Source organism: Phyllopteryx taeniolatus, chromosome 1 (assembly GCF_024500385.1).
Source record: "Phyllopteryx taeniolatus isolate TA_2022b chromosome 1, UOR_Ptae_1.2, whole genome shotgun sequence".
Classification (NCBI taxonomy): domain Eukaryota; kingdom Metazoa; phylum Chordata; class Actinopteri; order Syngnathiformes; family Syngnathidae; genus Phyllopteryx; species Phyllopteryx taeniolatus.
Window position 1 is genome coordinate 11294652 of NC_084502.1, and position 24210 is coordinate 11318861.

Consider the following 24210-nt stretch of genomic DNA (forward strand, 5'->3'; position numbering starts at 1 on the left):
ATCAACTGGAATCCAAGCGTTTACTGCCACCGATGTATATATTCATGAAGTACATTTTTCAACTGATAGGTGTGGAAGAGGGTCTCGTCCAGCTTGTCTGGGAAATTCCGGTTCGAAAACCATTGTAATGGATAGCAGATCCCTGTAGATGGTGGTGTTCCATCACTGGAAAAATTATCTAACAGCATTCTGGCTTTTAAAATGTTTTTGTTTTATTTGTTTGTTGTTGTTTTTTGTTGTTATTCTAGTGAAGAAGTAATGATATGTACATGTCGCCTGGACACAAGGGGTCATTGTTGTATAAGGACTGGTCACTTTACATGGAAAGTAGACGATCTGATCGGTATGATCGGTATCGGCCCATAATTAGCATTGTATGCTGATCGGCTGATCGGTTGTGACCGGTGGCAAAAAGGGCTGAGAAAGTTGAGGAATGCTCATCAAACACCTGTTTGGAACATCCCACAGGTGAACAGGCTAATTGGCAACAGCTGGGTGCCATGATTAGGTATAAAAGGAGCTTCCCTGTAGTTCCCAGTCATACACAAGCAAAGATGGGGCGAGGTTCACCTCTTTTTGAGCAAGTGCGTGAGAAAATAGTCAAACAGTTTAAGGACAATGTTCCTCAACGTACAAAAGGAATTTAGGGATTTCATCATCTACGGTCCATAATATCATCAAAAGGTTCAGAGAATCTGGAGAAATCACTGCATGTACGCGCCAAGGCCGAAAAACCAACATTGAATGCTCGTGACCTTCGATCCCTCAGGCGGCACTGCATCAAAAACTGACATCAATGTGTAAAGGATATCACCACATGGGCTCAGGAGCACTTCAGAAAATCAATGTCAGTAAATACAGTTCGGCGCTACATCCGTAAGTGCAACTTGAAACTCTACTATGCAAAGCAAAATCCATTTATCAACAACACCCAGAAACGCCGCCGGCTTCTCTGGGCCCGAGCTCATCTAAGATGGACTGATGCAAAGTGGAAAAGTGTTCTGTGGTCCGACGTGTCCACATTTCAAATTGTTTTTGGAAATTGTGGACGTCTTGTCCTGCGGGCCAAAGATGAAAAGAACCATCCGGACTGTTATGGACGCAAAGTTTAAAAGCCAGCATCTGTGATGGTATGGGGCTGTGCCAATAGCATGGCTAACTTACACATCTGTGAAGGCACCATTAATGCTGAAAGGTACATACAGGTTTTGGAGAAACATATGCTGCCATCCAAGCAACGTCTTTTTCATGGACGCCCCTGCTTATTTCAGCAAGACAACGCCAAACCACATTCTGCACGTGTTACAACAGCGTGGCTTCGTCGTAAAAGAGTCCGGGTACTAGACTGGCCTGACTACAGTCCAGACCTGTCTCCCATTGTAAATGTGTGGTGCATTATGAAGCGTAAAATACGACAACGGAGACCCCGGACTGTTGAACAGCTGAAGCTGTACATCAAGCAAGAATGGGAAAGAATGCCACCTACAAAGCTTCAACAATTAGTGTCCTCAGTTCCCAAACGTTTATTGAATGTTAAAAGAAAAGGTGATGTAACACAGTGGTAAACATGACCCTGTCCCAGCTTTTTTGGAACGTGTTGCAGCCATAAAATTCTAAGTTAATGATTATTTGCTAAAAACAATAAAGTTTATCAGTTTGAACATTAAATATCTTTTCTTTGTAGTGTATTCGATTAAATATAGGTTGAACATGATTTGCAAATTATTGTATTCTGTTTTTATTTATGTTTAACACAACGTCCCAACTTCATTGGAATTGGGGTTTTAGTATTATGACTTCATTCTTGTGGTAAAAATTTCTCTGCCCTAATACATATTCAAAAATAAAAGCACGCATAAAAAATAAGCTTGAAAGACCTTTCCACAATCTTTTTTTCTAGAAGCAGAGGATGCTTCACTTGACAGTTGACGAGGAGTGACAGGGAGAGAAAAAAACAAACCCAACTGTCTGATAAAAATAACATGGAAATGTTTCCTTGCCTCGTCATCCTTCCAACAAGCTGCTGTCACGTGGGCTCTATGATTGTTGAAGACATCTTGTGCTCTATAGCTGGATGGCAGGTGGATGTGGGAGACGGTCTGAATCCGGGGGCGCGCTTGTGACTTTGGTTCCATATTTGGTCTGTCGGCAGGAGACGCACACAGCAGACGCTCTGCTCTGACCGCCCTTGATACTTTGCTCTCCCCCTTGACACATAGAAGAGCGCGCAAAGGCAAGCTGACACCCGGCTTTTGCAGAAACACGTGTGTATGTGAAGACAGACAGACAGATTCGAATGTGATTCTGAGTAACATCTGATGGGATTTTAGCAAGCAGGAGAGTCTGCAGTGTTTCGTAAGTCACCGGAGGCTGACTCATCACAACCACGGCCGCTGCTTTCACAGTGGTGGAGCATCAGGTGAGGGGCACACTGTGTAAGGTCAAGCCAAGCAAAGCCGCGGGCTCTGACGGCATCTCAGCAGGTTGGAGTCTTCATCAAGATCTTTAACTACTCACTGAGTCACGCCATTGTCCCCTCCTCCCTGAAGTTCTCCATCATCTTTCCAATACCCAAGCAGAACACCATCATCATATTAAATGACTATGGCCAAGTCACACTTCCACCAATAATCACTAAGGGCCATAATTTCCTGTTTGCGCATAGGTCTTTTTCATTTACACGTATTCTCCCATCCAGATTTCTGACAAACCGCGCTTCAACTGTGGATGAATGTGAAAACCCCAAAGAGTCTTGATTATTAATTGTAATAATAATTAAAAAAAAAAGATGGATTCAACTATTTGAGGTCTAAAGAAGAACAACATGACATCATCTGTTACAGAGCTATATTCATTCGCTGGCACACGTCCGACGACACAAGAATCAAAAACAGGAGGTCAGAACATTCAGAGAGGTCCAGACTTCTTCTTAAAAATAGTATGTAAAAAGTTAACAGGTGAATCTACTCATGGTGGAAAGCCCAATTGAGAGGAATCTGTATAACAGGAAATGAAGGCACTCAGTGCAACTATAGACTACTTCATAAAATGGACGAACCCTCCTTGTAAGCTGCATTCAAGACTGCTGGGCACGGTAAGAAACATCCATGTTATACATTTAACAAATGACTCTCTGTAAATGTTTGCCTGGCATGTCTGTATGATATTTTGCAAAAGACCTTTTCATAATGTTGGTAAAGGCTTAAGTACTTCCGGGTCACCGAGTGTGATGACAAAACTTGTTGCGTTTAGGTTTGCACTGTCCTTCCTGAATATGTCTGCATTTTTTTCAGTTTCCTTAAAAAAAAAATTTTTTAAATCCATCACAAACTGTGGGTGGGGAGGATAAACAGAGGTGTTGTTTTGACAACCTGCCATCCTGCTAACAGATAGCATGCTATTAATTTTACAATCAAACGAGCACATCCGAGCAACAGAAAAGTCACTTAATAAGCCAGCACCTCAATGATCATGTTACCTATGTCTAAATTTCCACCACATCTATTTTTGAATCAATTTACCTGTTGAAATGCAAATTACAGCTGATCTTTTAACTGACATAAGATCTTTTCGACGGACATGTCACACATTCAAACTACAGCAGCAGAGGAGAAGGCTCAAATCAGCATTCAAGCTATTGATCCTGTTTTCTCAGTCACTCTGCATCTGTCAAATGACATACACTGTATTTTCTTAGTACGGCAACTCTTGAGCAAACGTGACGTCACGATGAAAAGATCCGTACAGTGCGCTGTATCGTTTGTAAAAACATGTTATAAAATACAGCAAATAAAAAGGTACAGTATTTTTAAGGTGTATGGTATAAGGTGCATGTGTTCGTCTCTTTTTGAGAAACAACAAATCATTTCTGTGAGAAAAAAAACATCCTCAGCTCGTTTCTGTTTCTTTTCTGACGGCTGTCAAGAGAGCATCTGCCTTGAATTCATCTTTGCTAACAGCAAACAATCCCCCATGGATGACCACGGCTGCCCAACATGAAGGTCACTTCTACATAGCGCGGCGGCACCAGAGGCCAAATTGTTTGAAAGAATGAGTAGGGAGTTACACAATAGACAGCCGGCCACAATAATCCATCATGCTCCAAGGACAGCGAGGCAGAGTGCACTTTATGTACGTGTGTGTGTGTGTGTGTGTGTGTGAGTGAGTGAGTGTGTGTGCGGTGGGGGGGGGGGTTTACAAAACATCTTTTCCACACCAACCATTTTCTGCTATATCCTCCCATCCGGGGAGCTTAGCAAGACAGGATTACAACCAATTAGGTGACTTCCATGGAGATTGTGGGATCAATGGTTGGTCCACAATGACCATTGAACATTTAATCAAGTGCACAATTTTAAAGGCGGGCAGTTCCTGACATCAAATACAGATTAGGTCAGATTAGAGCCTCTGAGCTCATAAAAACGTAGTACCACCGCATGACGCGGGGAAGTGCACACCGAAGGCTAGGCATTGTGCTCTCGGAGGATAAAACATTAACTACCTCTGCAGTCTCATGAGAAATGGTCCAAAATTGATCACTGCGCTTATCCTCACTAGGTTAAACTGGAGCCTATCCCATCTGATTTGGGGTGACACTTGTACACCCTGAATTGATTGCTAGCCAATCACAGGGCAACTACAAGCAACAGTTCTCATACAATGCTATGCAATTATTACCTTTTTTAAGGGGTCAATCAGAACTGAAGTCTTTGTAAAAGGTTACTTGTTGTAGCTCTTGTATTAGATTAGATTTTGTTGGTGTACTTCATAAATTGACTTGAGTTATTATGGTTCCAATAATACAATACAAGCACAAGTACAATCATAGTCAAATGGTACAAATCCATGTCTAAAAACTCTATAAAACCCTCATTGGATCTCTGCTCACCATGCATACCACCACCCGCACTAGAGCGGTTTTATTAACCTCTTCGTTAACAAAGTTCACACTACTTTTGGTTGATCTGCTTTTCAAATTTCTGCCCGAAGAAGACAAAGCAACAAAATAATGAAACTCACCTCATTCATCCCAACATCATCGTTTAAAAAGTTAGTGAGGTATACTGTATATGATCGCTGCACCTGTTTTTAGCCTGTTATGAACCTTTTATTCATTATATACTATGATGTAATGTCATGTATAATGTAAATATTTAACTAGTTGACATTGTACAGTTTGTTGTATGTGTATCTGTTTGTATGTGTTGTATTTATTTATATCTGCTTTTATTTTTGCTTTGTTTTATTCCGCTGACTCCAGACAGGTCGGCATAGCAAGTGAGAATCTGTTCTCAATTCCCTTTCCTAATAATAAAAATAAAGTTCAAATATTAAAAGGTTGTAATACTATTGGTTATACTGTGGGTGGGAATATGATATTGGCACAACACAAGCTCTTTGGATGAGACCATCCATGACATAACATAAAAAGATAACTCCATATCGCTTTTGCGCAACAACAACATCATCAGTGTGTCCTTGAGTGCCCGACGAATTCAAACCCTAATATTAGCTTGAAACCTAAACCAAGACTTAAACTTGAATTTGAATTTTAACCAAATCCCTGTCTTTAAAGCCTATCTCAGATGTTACCTTTGCCCCAGAACAACGTAACATGCAGGGTCACTGGTTGGGAAACAACAACAACAACAACAAAAAGTGCTAAAGCCCAGAACAAATAGCTTCTAATTTTAATTGAAACACTAACCATAAGCTAAAACCCTAATTTGAAAGTCTAATTTTAAACCCTACCCTGGTTTTAAGCCCTAACCCTTGTACCCTAACCACAGCTAGAAACCGTAGTTATGACTTCCCTCGGAGGGCCGTTATGAACCCGCATGAAGGAATTATCACCTCATATAATTAGATATACACAACAAATTGATGAACAACTAGTTGTGAAATCAGAAGCCTCTAAAAATTACATTGGAACACAATTAGCCATTTTCATTCGCTTTGGCGGGCCACATAAAATGAGATGGCGGGCCAGATCTGGCCCCCGGGCCACCAGTTTGACACCTGTGCTCTAACCCTAGTTTGAAACCCAAATTTAAAAGCCTAACTTGAAATCCAACACCTGGCTTGTAACCTTAACCCTAGCTTCAAAGCCTACTTTGTAACACTATCCCTGCACTGGAAACCCTAACCCTGTTTTTAAAAAAAATTATTCCACCTAATGCATCTATGCATACGTGGTCTGACATAAAAAAAAATATATATGGAGTAAAATACTCAAAACGTCATTGACTGAATGAAGAGCTTGACGTACGAGCAGCCTTATATGGTTGATTTGTAAAGGTGACCGCAACCTTTTTCTGAGGATTTAGCTTACTTTCTCATTTCAAGCCACATCCTGTCTATCGATTATGAAGTTAAGATAGATTTGGGATTTTGCTGTGAGCATGTGGAAGGCTTTGCATGTAATGTAACCTCTGTGTCTGTCTGTGTCTGGGCTTAATGCTGCTTCACCAGGGCTGCAGGAAGGAAACGATCGTCTCTATTTGTTAACTTGCCGATGCGCCCTTCAACTGCCTGTGGAGAACTTTGGCTGCTCTATGCAATTGGACTCGTATCAGAATGAGGATAACATACTACCCTCTATATACTTTATATACTGTATATACAGTACAGTATAAATAGACAAAATGCAGCCCTATGGGAGACACAAGCCAGTGTAAACTGTCCCAAACCCAGATAAATGCAGAGGCTTGCGTTGGGAAGGGCATCGGTCTTAAAACTTGGCAAAACCAATATGAGCGTTCATCCAAAGAATTCCATACCGCATCAGTCGTAGCCCGGGTTAACCTACAGTGCGCGATGGCAATTCAGCTACTGTGGGTCAAAGACAAAGGAGAGGTGGAAAGCATTTTTGTAGGCAAGAGGAAAACACAGACCCTAGAATTGAATCTGGGGACTTTGAATGTTGGGACTATGACAGGAAAAGCTGTTCACAAAGTTGGCTGAAATGATGATTAAGGAGAAAGGTTGAGATATTGTGTGTCCAGGAGAGCAGGTGGAAAGGCAGTTAGGCTATAAGTTTAGAGCAAGTGTTAAAATTATTTTACCATGGTGTAGATGAGAAGACAATTGTTATTTTAAAAGAAGAGTTGGCTAAGAATGTCTTGGAGGTGAAAAGAGTATCAGAACGAGTGATGAGGCTGCAACTTGAAATTGAAGGTGTTATGTATCATGTGATAAGCGACTATGCCTCATAGGTAGGATGTGACCAAGAGGTGAAAGAAATTCTGGAAGGAGCTAGACGAAGTAGTTCTGAGCATCCCAGACAGAGAGAGAGAGTCGTGATTGTTGCAGATTGTAATGGACATGTTGGTGAAGGAAATAGGGGTGATGAAGAAGTGATGGGTAAGTTCGGCATCCAGGAAAGGAACTTGGAGGGACAGGTGTTGGTAGACTTTGCAAAAAGAATGGAAATAGCTGTAGTGAACACTTTCTTCCAGAAGAGGCAGGAAGATAGGGTGACCTACAAGAGCGGAGATAGAAGCACGCAGGTGGATTACATCTTGTGCAGACGATGTAATCGGAAGGAGGTTACTGACTGTAAAGTAGTGGTAGAGGAGAGTGTGGCTACACAGCATAGGATGGTGATGTGTAAGATGACTGGTGGTCGTCAAAAAAAGACAAAGGCAGAGCAGAGAACCATGTGGAAGGAAGAGTGTTGGGCAGAGGAGAGACAGGCTCTCAGTGGACATGAGGGGCTTCCAGAAGACTGGGCCATTACAGCTAAGGAGATCAGAGAGACAGGCATAGAGTTCTTGGTGTAACTTCTGGTAGGAAAGGGGACAAGGAGACTTGGTGGTGGAACTACAAAGTACAAGGAAATCATACAAGGAAAGGGGTTAGCTAATAAGAAATGGACACTGAGAGGACTGAGGAGAGGAGAAAGGAAAACATGTAGATCCGGCATAGAGGTGGCAATGGCCAAAGAAGAGGCATATAATGAAATGTATGCCAGGTTGGACACTAAAGAAGGAGACAAATTATATGTCTATAGGTTGGCCAGATAGAGGGATAGAGATGCGAAGGATGTGCAGCAGGTTAGGGAGATTAAGGATAGAGATAGTAATGTATTGTGTGGTGCCAGTAGTGTGCTTTATAAATGGAAGCAATACTTTGAGGGGTTGATGAATGAGGAAATTGAGACAGAAGGAAGAGTAGAAGAGGCAGGTGTGGTGGACTATGAAGTAGCAATGATTAGTAAGGGGGAATTTAGAAAGGCACGAAAGAGGATGACAAATGGAAAGGCAGTTGGTCCTGATGGAGGTATGGAAGCATCTAGGAGAGGAGGCTGTGAAGTATTTGACCAGCTTGTTCAACAGAATTCTAGCAGGTGAGAAGATGCCTGTTAGAAAGGTGGAGGCATGCACTGGAAAGGAGAGGAATGAAGATTAGCCGAAGTAAGACAGAATATATGTGCATGAATGAGAGGGGTGGTGGGGGAAGAGTGAGGCTACAGGGAGAAGAGATAGCAAGGGTGGAGGACTTGAAATACTTGGGGTCAACCATCCAGAGCAATGGTGAGTGTGGTAAGAAAGTGAAGAAACGAGTCCAAGCAGGTTGGAACGGGTGGAGGAAGGTGTCAGGTGTGTTATGTGACAGAAGAGTCTCTGCTAGGATGAAGGGCAAAGTGGTGAGGCCAGCAATGATGTACGGATTAGAGACAGTGGCACTGAAGAGACAACAGGAAGCAGAGCTGGAGGTGGCGGAAATGAAGATGTTGAGGTTCGCTCTCGGAGTGACCAGGATGGATACGATTAGAAATGAGCCAGCCAAGGTTCAATGTTTTGTAGACAAACTTAGAGAGAGGAGACTTCGATGGTTTGGACACGTCCAGAGGAGAAATAGTGAGTATATTGGTGGAAGGATGATGAGGATGGAACTGCCAGGCAAGAGAGCGAGAGGAAGACCAAAGAGAAGGTTGATGTTTGTCGTGAGGGAAGACATGAGGGCAGTTGGTGTTCGAGAGGAGGATGCAGGAGATAGGCTTATATAAAAAGGATGACACGCTGTGGCGACCCCTAACTGGACTAGCTGAAAGGAAAAGAAGAACAAGAAGATAGACTAGATCAAACTTAAAAGATGACTTGATTACAGTACGGTACTTTCCATTTTGGGCCGCATTCTTTGCTTGTTTTAGCCTCCTCAATTCATTTTATTGTGTGTGGTGTACAAAATATGTATTTTATGAACAAATGGAAAAAAAATATGAAATTGCCATTATTTTTCATGTAATCTTCAGCAAAAATGCTATATCTAGATATATAAGGGAGCAAAAAAATTATAATTTCATTATTTTTATGTTTTAAATAAAACAAAATGTGTTTCGACCAAATATCGGAATCGGCATCAACCTTAAAAAAATCCATATGGGTCAGGCCCTATTTGAAACCCTAATCTATATTTGACACCCCACGCCTTTACTTTCATTCATCCTCCTCACGCTTGGTGGTCATTCACATGTTTCAACATGTGTTGGCCAACTTCATGAATCATAATTGACTGACATACCAACTACTACAGTCATCCCCAACCAGAAATGATCCAATTTCACTGAATTGCTTACTATTTATTATCTGCAAATAATGTATCTTTGTTTATCTACTGTATCTATGCCAGCCACTTATAGTGACGGGCATAACATTTTAATGCTCTGCCATTAGATGGCAGAAGGTACATAATTAACATGTGTGTTGACTTTTTATGACATTTTTGTTTGTTGGTGTGCCGTGAAATTATTATATTTATTTTTTTTAATGTAAAGTACAGTATGTGCCCTTGCTCAGTAAAGGTTGGGAAACATTGCCCTAAGACATCAATAACACGTCATTACAAAAACAGAATAACTCACCACGCACGCCTTGCCTTGGAGAAGGTCCTGTCCACCCTGGAAATAAACACAACTATTACAAACTAGCTTACACATATGACGCATGATGCGTTTAAAAAAAAGAAAATAAAAAAAACGTTACTAGGTTTGAGGCATATTTAGAAGATTAGATGCCATATATGAAATGTCATACAGTTTCCTGCATTACCTGGTGCACCTAAGTGTGTTCCTGATCTGTCCTTTGCACATGTAACAGTGGCCTGACCTGGCGGGTTGGGATTGGGGGCCGAGATGGGGTGGGTCTGTGCCTGTGGGCCGGGTTACCCTGAAATAACTGCGGCCATCTGTTGAAGTGGTGCTTCCAGCGCCAAGTATGACAGGACTGCTGCTCCTTGTGTATTTTTTTTTTTTTTAATCCACTCTGTAAACCGAAACCACTGACACAGTCTACAATGGTCTATGGCTGGCCCATTAAATCACTCACTCGCAACAGTGAAAGAGGTAACAGCTACTCTCAGACAATAGAGGGCGCTGTGCGCACAGATGGCACAGCAGACTTGGCAGTGCAAAAGCTCAGTTGGGAACAAGGCCGCCCAAACCTTTTCTTCCAGGATGCAAGGGTCGCTTTAAGGTTTTTCACCTGTGATCGATTTCACACTGTGAAACCGATCCATCACTTCAATGTGGCTAAAGATTCACAACTGGTCAAAAGTTTGAGAACACCGCCAGTTTTTTCATCCATCCATCCATTCTCAACACCGCTTATCCTGGTTAGGGTCGCGGGGGCGCTGGAGCCTATCCCAGCTGACTTCGGGCGAAAGGCGGACTACACCCTGAACTGGTCGCCAGTCAGTCGCAGGGCACCATTTTTTTAAAAATTGTTTTTCAATTGAAAGTCAAGCAGTTCAAGTTGATATTGTAAAAACTAAGATAAGTGGTGGAAAAAAACAAGTAAGGTTACCCAAAAGTGAAAAATATTTTACGTTTTAGAATTATACTAAAAAGGACTTTAACCCCATCAAGCGAGTTTGGAATGAACTGGACAAAAGAGTGAAAGCAAATCAACCACACACATTTATGAGAACTTCTGCTACAGAATCGGGCAGAACTTTCTGGAGAATATCTGATTTCCATTGTAGAAGAACGCCACGAGTGTATTCTGCCCAAGGTGGCTACTTTAATGAGTCAAAAGTTTACAATATATTTTTGTTTTTATATTGATTCTAGGATTTGATTTATTTTGAACTTGAATTGTTTCACTTGAATGAGATATTGTACTGCATGAATTGCTATTTAAAAAAAAAAAAAAAAAAAAACTGGAAAAATTAGGATGTGGGGTCTAAAACCTTTGATGCGTACTGTATGTGAAACAATTATCCATAAGTGTATATTATACAGTACATACATATTAATAGAATCAGAATCAGAATCATCTTTATTTGCCAAGTATGTCAAAAACACACAAGGAATTTGTCTCCAGTAGTTGGAGCCGCTTTACTACGACAACAGACTGCCATTTGACAGAAAATACTTTTTTAGACGTAAAAACATTAAAACACAGTACTTAGAGTCACTGAGCTTAAAGTTACCAGTAATGTGGTAATGTATATGATGCAGAGTCCTATATCGATTTAGAGTAGTTTGACATGACTAATAGAGCACTAGTCTGGTACAGTAACCATTGTGCAAATAATATATACAACCCCAATTCCAATGAAGTTGGGACATTGTGTTAAACATAAATAAAAACAGAATACAAAGATTTTCAAATCATGTTCAACTTATATTTAATTGAATACACTAGAAAGACAAGATATTTAATGTTCAAACTGATATACTTGATTGTTTTTAGCAAATAATCATTAACTTAGAATTTTATAGCTGCAAAACGTTCCAAAAAAGATGGGACAGGTGGCAAAAAAGACTGAGAAAGTTGAGGAATGCTCATCAAACACCTGTTTGGAACATCCCACAGGTGAACAGGCTAATTGGGAACAGGTGGGTGCCATGATTGGGTATAAAAGGAGCTTCACTGAATTGCTCAGTCCTTCACAAGCAAAGATGGGGCGAGAGAGAAAATAGGAACAGTTGAAGGACAATGTTCCTCAACGTACAATTGCAAGGAATTTTGGGCTTTCGTCTTCTACGGTCCATAATATCACCAAAAGTTTCAGCAATTCTGGAGAAATCCCTGCATGTAAGCGGCAAGGCGGAAAACCAACATTGAATGCTCGTGACCTTTGATCCCTCAGGCGCCACTGCATCAAAAACTGACATCAATGTGTAAAGGATATCACCACATGGGCTCAGGAGCACTTCAGAAAATCAATGTCAGTAAATATAGTTCGGCGCTACATCCGTAAGTGCAACGTGAAACTCTCCTATGCAAAGCAAAAGCCATTTATCAACAACACCCAGAAACGCCGCCGGCTTCTCTGGGCCCGAGCTCATCTAAGATGGACCTGATGCAAAGTGGAAAAGTGTTCTGTTGTCCGACGTGCCCACATTTCAAATTGTTTTTGGAAATTGTGGACGTCTTGTCCTGCGGGCCAAAGAGGAAAAGAACCATCCGGACTGTTATGGACGCAAAGTTCAAAAGCCAGCATCTGTGATGGTATGGGGCTGTGCCAATGGCATGGGTAATTTACACATCTGTGAAGGCACCATTAATGCTGAAAGGTACATACAGGTTTTGGAGAAACATATGCTGCCATCCAAGCAACGTCTTTTTCATGGACGCCCCCGCTTATTTCAGCAAGACAATGGTAAACCACATTCTGCACGTGTTACAACAGCGTGGCTTCGTAGTAAAAGAGTGTGGGTACTAGACTGGCCTGCCTGCAGTCCAGACCGGTCTCCCATTGAAAATATGTGGCCCTTTATGAAGCGTAAAATATGACAACGGAGACCCCGGACTGTTGAACAGCTGAAGATGTACATCAAGCAAGAATGGGAAAGAATGCCACCTACAAAGCTTCAACAATTAGTGTCCTCAGTTCCCAAACATTTATAGAATGTTAAAAGAAAAGGTGAAGTAACACAGTGGTAAACATGACCCTGTCCCAGCTTTTTTGGAACATGTTGCAGCCATAAAATTCTAAGTTAATGATTATTTGCTAAAAACAATAAAGTTTATCAGTTTGAACATTAAATCTTGTTTTTGTAGTGTATTCAATTAAATATAGGTTGAACATGATTTGCAAATCGGCGGCATGGTGGACGAGTGGTTAGAGCGTCAGCCTCACAGTTCTGAGGACCCGGGTTCAATCCCTGGCGCCCCCTGTGTGGAGTTTGCATGTTCTCCCCGTGCCTGCGTGGGTTTTTTCTGGGCACTCCGGTTTCCTCCCACATCCCAAAAACATGCATGAATTGGAGACTCTAAATTGCCCGTAGGCATGACTGTGAGTGCGAATGGTTGTTTGTTTCTATGTGCCCTGCGATTGGCTGGCAACCAGTTCAGGGTGTACCCCGCCTCCTGCCCGATGACAGCTGGGATAGGCTCCAGCACGCCCGCGACCCTAGTGAGGAGAAGCGGCTCAGTAAATGGATGGATGGATGGATGATTTGCAAATCATTGTATTCTGTTTTTATTTGTTTAACACAACGTCCGAGCTTTCATTGGAATTGGGGTTGTATATTAAAACAAACAGCCATTTGTCTTAAGTTGACCGATTTACCTGCTCATCACCAGATGCACCATAACGCCTAACCTGCTCCATTTAAGAACGACCGGTATTGCACTATTCATTGAGTCACACCTAAGCTCGCCGACACTGCAAACACGTGGAACACAGAATGTTTAGTATGTCAGGAGTCAGGACGCGCACGGCATTGCACAAATATTCCAGACGTACAATTGAATTAACATAGTTTTGCTGCCGAGCCTGACGACGGTGATGCACGACTGCTTTCCACCGTGCGGGTCCTCAGGAGTTCAAACTCAGTCACTCTACCTTCACCATGGCTAAAAAATCACGCGAATGTGGTCGCAAATGAAAGCTCCTGGAAGAAGAGCAGCTTTGGTTTTCAGCTGAATCTCAGTATTTAACTTTCATGGGTGGGCTAAATGTATGGCACCCCCAAACATTAAATGGAGGGGAAAAAATGTTAATCGTGGTCACAGTATAGATATAACATGCCTAGCTCGTTTTACACTTGAGACTATGTGAGCCCCAGGATACACATGTCATGGAAACAATGAGTCCCAGCCCTTGAACACTGCAATTTATCATCACCGAATATAGATACAGTAATTCTCCGCTATTGCACATTTTTATTACAGTTGTTACGCTATCTTTTATACTGTTTGTACAATATTTTTCCATTGCTCTTGCTCCCGCTCAATACATTATGTGTTTAGACGTGCCACAATAAAAGACTCTTTAGAACGATATAAAGTATTGTTTTCCAAAAACATTATGTATCGTTGATGTTATTTTTTTCATGCCGCTGATATAATGATATTAGAACATAATAAAGAATTGTACACCTCTTACAAATTCTGTCTTTGTAATCAAACATATGAGCACAACTGTGTAATGTGCTCTCATTTCGTAAATAAAAGTGGGGCTTCATTTCACAATAAGAGCCAGTAAATAAAAAGCGAAAAGTTATACGTGTTCAAATAAAGTGCTTGACCGAAGAAAAATACAAAAGTTAGAATTTCCCTTTTTCTGTTGAGCATCTTGACAACGGTGAAGTTCCAAACAATGCAGAATGAGCGTACTTTCAGCATCCCTTCTCATTTTTGTCAGTCTCCGATGCGGGACGCACAACAAACGAGATCCATGAGCATGCATACATACCGTAATACTAATTTGTTCCCCCTCCCCCGAAGTAGGTATCATGTGAGCAAAATACAACTTGCGACATGTGATACAACTTAAAGATGTCTTATGGGCGTTCCAAAACACACAAACACAAACGCACACACACATGCACACACGCACTCGCACGCACAACTTGATATTTGCTTCATTGTCAAGATACTCAGTGTGAGGAAGGGTTCCATTCTCCCCCAGAGAATAACATCAAAATCTCATTTGCTGACTAAGTTTCTTGTCATTCTTGTCAATTGAATCGGCCTGGGTGCGTCTGCAGTCCTGCATGAGCCAATAAGAGACACTTTCATTAGATCGAGCATCTTGCTCCAACACTCAATGCACATAAGAGCTCCTGTCCAAACAGTGCAACGAATGAGGCTCAAAAGTGCCACAAGGTCATGAAGAATGTGATCTTTTCTTGGTCTGACATCATGGTATGCGTGACATTACTTTCATCGCACTTTGCTATTTCTGTACTCCAAGCGAAAGAGAACTTTTCGAAGCAACTTTCAGTGCTCTCAGTGCTCAAGGGAGCAACCATTGTTGCTGAAGTTCACGTATTGGTTATTCATCAACCGAAATGGATTTGAAGAGACAAACATTGCTAAATTTGTCAAATATTTGTATTCTATTAAAATGCAATTAATTGCCAGCCTGGTAAAGTGGTATCGATGTCGGAGGATTAAAGCTGTTTTTTTTTTTTCTTCTCAGATTAAGTAAGTAATGACGTGCAGTATCAGCACAATACCTAAACTGGTATCGGTTTCCCGAGTTAAAATCTACATTGGAAACTTGTAATAACCAGATGTCATCTTTTCTCTAGACAACTGCCCTTTTCACGGCTTACAAAATGCTTTCTGCTGTTTTTTTTTGTTTTGTTTTTTAAAAATCTTTCTTGAAACTAAGTACTTTTAAATGGCAGTAACTTGTAATGAATACAGTAATATATTATACTGTAGAAGAAACTTGGCCAACACTGGCTTAGTATTCATGTAGTTTTTGAGGCTTTCTTGTTTCCTTTCACGTTCTGTTATATACTGTACATTATGAAACAAAGTCTTGGTGAAACAAAGACGAGTCTGTCTGATTTCTTATGATGGACAAAAGTAGGTTATAACAAATGTGCATGTGGTTCATGCGTCATATTTGCAGAGTGCAAACAGTGTACATTGCCTGCTTTTAGCTTGGAAAAAAAAAAAGTAGATGGACTTGTTGAACTGGTTTAGTTGTGTCATGGGGCAAGAAAAATATTGCTTTTCATTCAATCGCTGCACTCTCATCAAGTGATCAAACATGAGCTGGTTTCCCTGGAAAGAGATATCGGAAAAGGCTAGGGCAGTGGTTCCCAAACTGGGGTCCCCGGTAATTCAATTGAGCTTAAGTGTTAATGTATAGCATCACTGTCACGGTGTTAGAACCCTTTAAGCAATGCCTATTTGAGCACAAATGGTGCAGCAACAAATGTAGGCAGATAATATAGCAATACTTACAGGCAAATATTCTTTATCCTCTCTGAAAACAACTTAATATAATTGCACCTTACTGAGAACTGTCTCCATGTCCACTGAATCGAAGCAATGTGGCAAAAACAGTTAAATTCTTTACATTCTATTTAATTATGTCAGCAGTTTTTTTTTTTTTTTTTTTTTTTTTTATTAAATACTGTACCATATTATACAGTGCTATATTTCCTCAACACTTTTGTTCTTTTTTGGGGGACATTGGAATGGATTAATGGTCTTTCCATTTATTTCAATTGGGAAGGATTTGAGATATGTGTGTTTCCAGTTACGGGCATGGTCACGCAACAAATTTAACTCATACAGTATCTCAAAGCACCACGATAAATTTTTTATTTCTTCCCGTAATAAACTTTGACCATAATATCCTAATAATATGACTTTTATCTTTAGAATATTAATACTTCTTCTCCCAACAAAATACAGTATGTCTTTGTTCTTGAAAAGATTATTACTTCATTCTCACACTGCACCCTTTTAAAGAAAGAAACCACAAAAGGAGGAAACTTTTGAATCCGGTATATGCAAAACCTACTTCCGCATTCGGCGAAACGGGTCTAAGCACTTCCTCCCTGTGCGGGTGAAAAGGCGCCGTAACAAAGCAACTGTAGGAACTTTAAACATCTATAATGTTTTTTTTTTTTTTTTGTTTTTTTTGCTCCACATCTCGAGCGAGCCGCGTTACGTTAGCAAGTCAGCAACATGGCTGTTTGCAAGTAGGTCATCAGGCAGGGTTGAGGAGTGCGCCCCGAATAAATCCATCTTAGAACAAACAAGTTTGTTGTCTTGCAATCTGCTGCACTGACATAGTCTGGAGGCGACATTCGACGTGAAATTGAAGCAGTCCAAACGTAATCTGTGTGAGACAAATGCATCCTTTAGTCAATCGTTTTTGAAGGCAACTCAATACGTTGTTTCAGATCACTCACAACCATGTGAACTTCCAGAAATGTAAAGCATTCATATCTCGTCAGCGATGTTGACTTTTTTTCTGACTATTGATTGGAGGTTTTTAATCACAACAAACATATGGACACTTATACTGAAATAGTGTGAGGATGCATTCATTAACGTTTTGGGGATAACGACGCAAAACTTGTTGGCTGATTTTATTTTGGGTGTAAAGCTGCCTCCATTTTAGATACTTGGCAATGTTTTTTTTTTTTTACTCATTCAAATTTGGCATGGTTCTTAACAACACTCTTCTCTGTGATATGTCAAATTTATACGACGTCTTTATTTTCCCTTTAGAGCGACCCTAAATAGTCTGTAGTCAAAATCCAAGTGTTTTGAGTGCATGAGACATGTTTGAATGAAAATAACCAAAGCAAACATGACAACGATTGGAATATTTGTGACTGAAAATACGTGAGAATAGAATATAGATACTGTCAGCACACAATGAAAACAAGCCAGAACTGTACAAGAGACTGAATGAGCCTTTTGACTGACGTGGGTGCCGAATAGCTGAGTGTTCTCATTTCGCCCCACTACAAGTTCTAGTACAGTATGCGGATGTGCGCACGCGCACACACACGCACGCACACACACACGCACACGGGCCCGCGCGTACACACACATCAAACAGCCTTCCATCAGCAGAATAACAACAAACAAACTCATTATGTGGCCATTCATGCGACAGGTGTCATATCTGATTGTCAAGATTGAGATGGTGTGTTCGTTCATATTGATATGAATTATATAGCATTCAAACAGCTGCCTGCAATGATACAGTTGTATTTTTATACTTTTGATCCTATACTTTTATATTTCAGCATAAACGTAAGCAGTGGTGGGAGGTAATGGCAAAATAGCCTCGTTCCTTTTTCCAACTTTGGCAAATTACAACACGACGTATAAAGGATGTAAATTGAGAGCGCTAAAGTCAATCGCGTTTGAGATCTTGATTGATTGAGCTTTTGGGGTCCCTATGCATCGCCAGTTAACACAGTTTGTCACTATATCTAAAAACGCACGTTAAAACTACCATGCGGATCCAAAGCCATATATCAACAATACCCAGAAACGCAAAAGGCTTCTCTGGGTCCAAGTTCCTCTGAGATGGACTGACGCTTAATGGAAAAGTGTGCAGTGGTCTGATGAGTCCACATTTCAAATTGGACGTTGTGTCCTCCGGGCCCAAGAGGAAAAGGACCATCTGGATTGCTATCAGCGCAAAGTTCAAAGGTCAGCACCTGTGGTGGGATGAGGGCGTGTTCGTGGCCATGGCATGGGTAACTTGCAAATCTGTGCAGGCACCATTAATGCTGAAGGGTACATACAGGTTTTGGAGCAACATATGCTGCCATCCAAGCAATGTCTTTTTCAGGGACGTCTCTGCTTATTTCAGCCAGACAATGCCCACATTCTGCATGTGTTACCACAGTGTGGCTGTGTATTAAAATAACGTCCAGTCCAGTCCAGACCTGTCTCCCATTGAAAATGTGTGGCACATTATGATGCACATAATGCGACAACGGAGACCCCGCACTGTTGAGCAACTGAAGTTGGACATCAAGCAAGAATAGGAAAGAATTCCACCTACAAAGCTTCAACAATTAGTGTCCTATTGAGTGTTGTTAAAAGGAAAGGTAATGTAATGGCAAAAGTGCCCCTATCCCAGCTGTTTTGGAACATGTGGCAGGCATCAAATTCAAAATGAGAGAATATTTGCAAAAAAAAACAATAAAGTTCCTCAAGGTACAAGGTACAAGGTACTTTTATTGTCAATTCTTCAATATGTGTGACACATACAGAGGATGGAAATTACGGTACTGTTTGAACATTAAATATCTTGTCCTTGTAGTGTATTTAATTGAACATAAATAGAGATGGATTTGCAAATCATTGTATCCTGATTTTATTTACATTTTATACAACATCCCAACTTCATTGGAATTGTTTTTTGTACCTTTGTAGAGGACATTTCAAAGTACGTACTTTTTTACCTTTAATCATGTACAGGAGTTGAATTAGTACGTCTGCCTTTACCAGTCATTTTTTAGTATATGTAATTCTAATTAAATACAGTGTGAGTATTTTTGTCACCTCGGGAAATAAATTAGCTGTCAGTGAAAATATATTGTGTAACATGAGTATGTAATGTGAGAAAATACACGTGGAACCAGTTGAACGGCTTTGAGTGTAAGAATTCTTTGCAGATCATCTTTTAAAGATGCGGTGATGACCTTTACTGTGCCAAAAGCAAATCTACCCATCTTGTCTCGTGATGGATCCATTGCTGACATATAAAACAAAGGATTATTTATAATAGAATAATGTGTATAATAGAATGCCACCTAATTAAGCAGCATGAATAACGAAGATGGCATGATGATTGAATTTAGCGCAGTGTCTCTCTATGGGAAGATGGCTCGAAAAACGTCAAAGTAATTTTGCAAGGTGGACTGCCTGAGTAGGCATTGAAGAGCCCTCCAGTCAGCCTCCATCTCCTGTTTGTTTTGGCCCTGCCCTTGGAAATGCACTCCAATGGCCTCCTGTCCTCAAGCAGCCGCGCATTCTCCGTACAATAAGCGTCAGGCATGAGGACATCAAATCTCTCACAGCGACAGCCGCCCGTCTGCTCTTTCAAACAGCAGGCAGATACAAACATTGTGTTTTTTGAATGCGAGTCAAGGTTTCCTGCGGAGTCTTTGTGAGCGCAACTGTGTTCACACTGTACCATATTGTAATCGTGACAGAGGAATCCAACAGGGGACAAATCAGGCAAACCTATTTAGGGCTGTACTTTCATAGTAGGCGCATCTGCAGTAGAGCGCAGAAACTGGAATACGGGTACATCTCAATAAATTAGAAGAAGGTAGAAAAGTTCCTTCATTTCAGAGCTCATTTCAGCTTCAGGTGAGGTGGCTCGGGCAAGGCTAAGGTTAGGCTATTTGACTTCAGTTCCTTATGTTTAGTTGGCTATGTATGACCATTCTTGCTATTTTACTTTTTCACTCTTTAGAGATTCCCCCATGACCATTCAAAGACCAACAGGTGCACGTTTCTGCGGATAGTCGTCACAAGGTGGTGGGCACGGACCGTTTTCATGACTGCTTCAAGCTCCCGCTTTAACACCGGTACCACTGTTTCATAAAATAAATAAATAAATAATGCACATTTATGGTAAAGTATGTACGGTTTCACAGTTTTGAGATGACCACAATTAACACAATTTTCCTTGATTTACCACACAGTATCACCAGGAAATAAAATGTACAAATGTGCAGTAAAATTAACCGTAAAATCTTTTTTTTTTTTTTCATTATGAAGTGTCCTGCACATCGATCTGATTGCATATTTAATAAATACAGTTTATAAGATTAATTTAAACTACCTTGAACACTAGAAAAATAGCATTTGTTACTTGTCCCCACTTCCTAAAATTAGACTTGACCAGAAAATATTCTAATTTAAATCCTTTAGAAACATTTTGTTTTGTTTTACAAATCCATGTTAGTCCTTATCCCAACTATAATTAGAGTTTATCCTCTTTAAAAAAACAAAGAATAATATAGGTTAAATTCACACTTTAAGTGTGTGCCTGGGTTTTCACTCAGTCCTGCTACCCTAACATATTACCCCTGCTGAATGTTTCGAAATATTCCACTTGTCACACGATCCACCGGAATTTGTGTCATTCAGATCCTAAAGTAAGCTCACTCATTTATTTTAATGTACATTTAATGATATTTCAAATGTGTTGTGGGTGGAGGGGGGTTAAAACCACAACTCAGTCCTGAATCATGCATCCCTCCATTTTCCTTACCGCTTAGCCTCACGAGAATCGCGGGCGTGCTGGAGCCTATCCCAGCTATCTTCGGGCGAGAGGCTGAGCCAATCACAGGGCACATATAAACAAATAAGCATTCACATCTACGGGCAAGATAGAGTATTTAATTAACCTACCATGCATGTCTTTGTGATGTGGGATGAAAGCGGAGTACCCCGGTCCTCAGAACTGTGAGGCGGTTATGCTAAACAGTCGTGCCGCCAACCGAAATAATTTTTTATGTTATTTGTTTTTTAGTTAAAATATTTGTTGTTGTTGTTGAATCAATGTAATGTGCTTAGTGTCAACATACTATTAGCCTAAATGCCACTTGGGTGTAGTTCACGCTTTTTTCTAATTCTTTACTAAAAACCCACTCCTTTAAGTTTCAGTCCTGTTCCTCATGAGGAGATTCGGTACAATAAAAATAACATTGAAAAAAATAAATAAAACATTTTTAATGTTAAGATGGGCCATTACAAATTTCAAGTAGTTTTTATTTTATTTTTTTGTAGTGTATTGTCAGATTTAAAGTTGGAAAAAAGACAAAGATTTTCATTCCTACTCGGTGGAATTGCGATAAATCTAACGGGTCTTATTTGACCTGGAAAAACCTTGATATCTATAAATTTGTTCATTTTTGTATATGTTGGCCCATGTTAGAAAAACATCTTTTATTGCTGTCAAATTTGTCCTTAACAGTAAGTAGGGGTTAAAAAAAAAATCTTGTGTTTTGTTTTTTTTTGCTATCTAAATGAGACAGAATTCTTCGTCTGTGTCGTCATGACGCCAATTAGCGTCATATTGTTCATGTCGCCTGATGGTGTTCCCTTCCCCGAGGCCACAGAGCGAGCATTGAGCTCTTTTGAGGACAGCGCTCGTCCATCTATTTATTTCACCACCAAGTGTTCATGAGGGGACAACCAACAGAGAATATACTGTACACTGTGCTCATGCATGTATGTGACCAGACCGGCAGGCTTCGCATTGCATCGAAACTCATTTGAAAGTTGGGATTCATATCAAACACAGTGAAAAACAAGCTTTTTTTCCCCCTGAAAAGTAGGAAGAAGTACACAAACGGCCTTAGAATCTGTGTATTATTCATGCTTTCCATTTTCAAAGTGCAATCAAAAATGAAAAAGTGATTGATTGTTTTGTTATTTGTTTTTTAATCCGGCACACAAATAAATGTTTTAGGCTCATATGAAGTTATGAGATTTTTTTTTCTGGAGATATGAGCCATCGCCCGGTCGATTTTTTTTGCTTTGACTTTCGAGCCAAAATTTGAGATATGAGCACTGTATGGTGGCAGTGAACTCAATTTGACTCACTTCACAACAAGCAGCAGTTTGACAGATAGGAAGCAATCGTTTCGAAAAAGAGTCTTCAAGCTTTTTATTGGCTCTTCCAGTTGAAGCTTACTGTCAAACAAAAGATAAAACCCAAAGAATTACATGTTGTGTACTTAAAACAATTAATGCTAACAGTCGAAAACACGATAGACAGACTTACGAATAACATTTTTATGTGGTGTAACCATTCAAGCAACAGATATTTTAAAAACATATTTTGGAGCAACAAATGTAGACAGATAATTTAACAAATTCACAAGCATATATTCTTTGTCCTCTGCGAAGAACGACTAATATTACTTTGGCTTACTGAAGAGTGACCAGCTCCATGTGTATCCTTATGTCTGTGCTATACTGCCTCCAGGTGGCCAAGACACGCATTCGTAGGAGCAGCACAATGGCCATTTAATTGAAGCAAAAATTATGGCAAACACTGTTTCAATTATTTACATTCTATTTATTATGTAATCATTGTATGTTTTTATAAAGTGCAACAATATAGAGTGCTATTTTAAACACATTATAAATATATTTGTTTTTTTTGGGAGACTGGAATGGGTATATGGCATTTGGATTTATTTCAATGGGGAAATATGATTTAAGATACAAATGTTTTGAGTTGAACACCGCGCTGCAAATGATTCATCAGCCATATTAGATTATGGACAAATGCGTTGAAGCGTTATTGTTATCCACGTCATGCATCACATTTTACACGGTGATCAACATCAAGCATGTGTTTTTTGTGTTAGATTAAAAACAAATAATCTGCCACTTTTTTGTGTTTTTTTTTTTATTGCCACTTGAAAATGGAAAGAGTTACACGGATCGTTTGTTTATCTATCAATATTTGCATTTAGCACATATTGTCACTATCCAATGAAAAGCTTTTAAATCCAAATTTGGCGATGATGGAAAAACTCTAAAGTAAACCAATTTGTTGATATGTTTTTCATTGGACAGTGACAATATGTTTGACCTATCGCTCCACAGAAACACATTATGGTTGTGTTTGTGGGAAGACTTCAGATACATTTATATACGCTACATATGAACATATGCAGTAGTTGGGGCACCCGTATACCCCCTAACCATGAAGCAAAAGTAAAACCTTGAGTTGTAGAAGCTTTGTGTCACACACCTGTTAAGGCAATTTCTTAGGAAAATGTCATGAGTAAAACTGAACTTTACAAGGAACGCCTCCAAATCAGGCAGTGGCGCCATTACTCCGCTAAATTCATCATGGGTTGAAGCATCATCAAACCCAAACCATCATTGAGGAAAAAAGCTGCAGTGATAAACACAATGGCAGTCCAAACATGGACACACACACACACGCACGAGAATGTGCAATGTCATCAAGCCGGGAGCCAGCGCCACATCCCCAAAAACGTCCCTATCGCACGCATCATGTGCTATGAGGAGCTTCACCCGACTGAACGTGACCCTTACCCTCCATAGGCTCCAAACGTAAAACTCCTCTTTCTTTGCGGCATACCTGCTGACACACAACAGTGACCGAGTCCACGGAGGTCTGAATGGAATCGCGTCACTGACGCTGACTGAGCGTGCGTGTGTGTGTGTGTGTGTGTGTGTGTGTGTGTGTGTGTGTCCACACGGCTGGCGTGCCCGGCCGGCCTCTTCCTTGCTTACACGCCTTCTTCACAAACAGGGGAGGGAAAGAGGATGAGAGGGGACGATGGGGGTGGGTGCTGACGATGCCAGTCACCCTGGGAACCAAAAGTGTGGTGTGGGAGGGGGGGGGGGGGGGGGGGCCTGGCTTTCTATACTTTCTCCCATTCAGGCGTTCTCTGCTGGCCTCAACAAAGTCAGAAGCACAGATTTAAATTCCAATATGTGTCCATGAAAATTGATTAATTGATTAATTCAT

At 40.5% G+C, this 24210-nt stretch overlaps 1 protein-coding gene across 9 annotated transcripts in view; it reads right to left on the reverse strand.

Annotated features, from left to right (window-relative positions):
* The window catches only part of LOC133476949 (rap1 GTPase-activating protein 1-like), a 57515-nt gene extending 33616 nt beyond the window's left edge, over nucleotides 1-23899 (reverse strand). For 3 of the 9 annotated variants that reach the window (XM_061771075.1, XM_061771117.1, XM_061771099.1), the window contains exons 1-2: nucleotides 23772-23891; nucleotides 9866-9901 (exon numbers count right to left, since the gene is read on the reverse strand). In XM_061771075.1, the coding sequence (XP_061627059.1) occupies nucleotides 9866-9901; nucleotides 23772-23815 (80 nt within the window). In that variant the 5' untranslated portion in view covers nucleotides 23816-23891. Of the gene's footprint in view, nucleotides 1-9865; nucleotides 9902-23771 lie in introns of all 9 variants that reach the window. The other 6 variants (XM_061771036.1, XM_061771055.1, XM_061771082.1 and 3 more) reach the window with 5 other exon arrangements.
* Nucleotides 23900-24210: the final 311 nt, after the last annotated feature.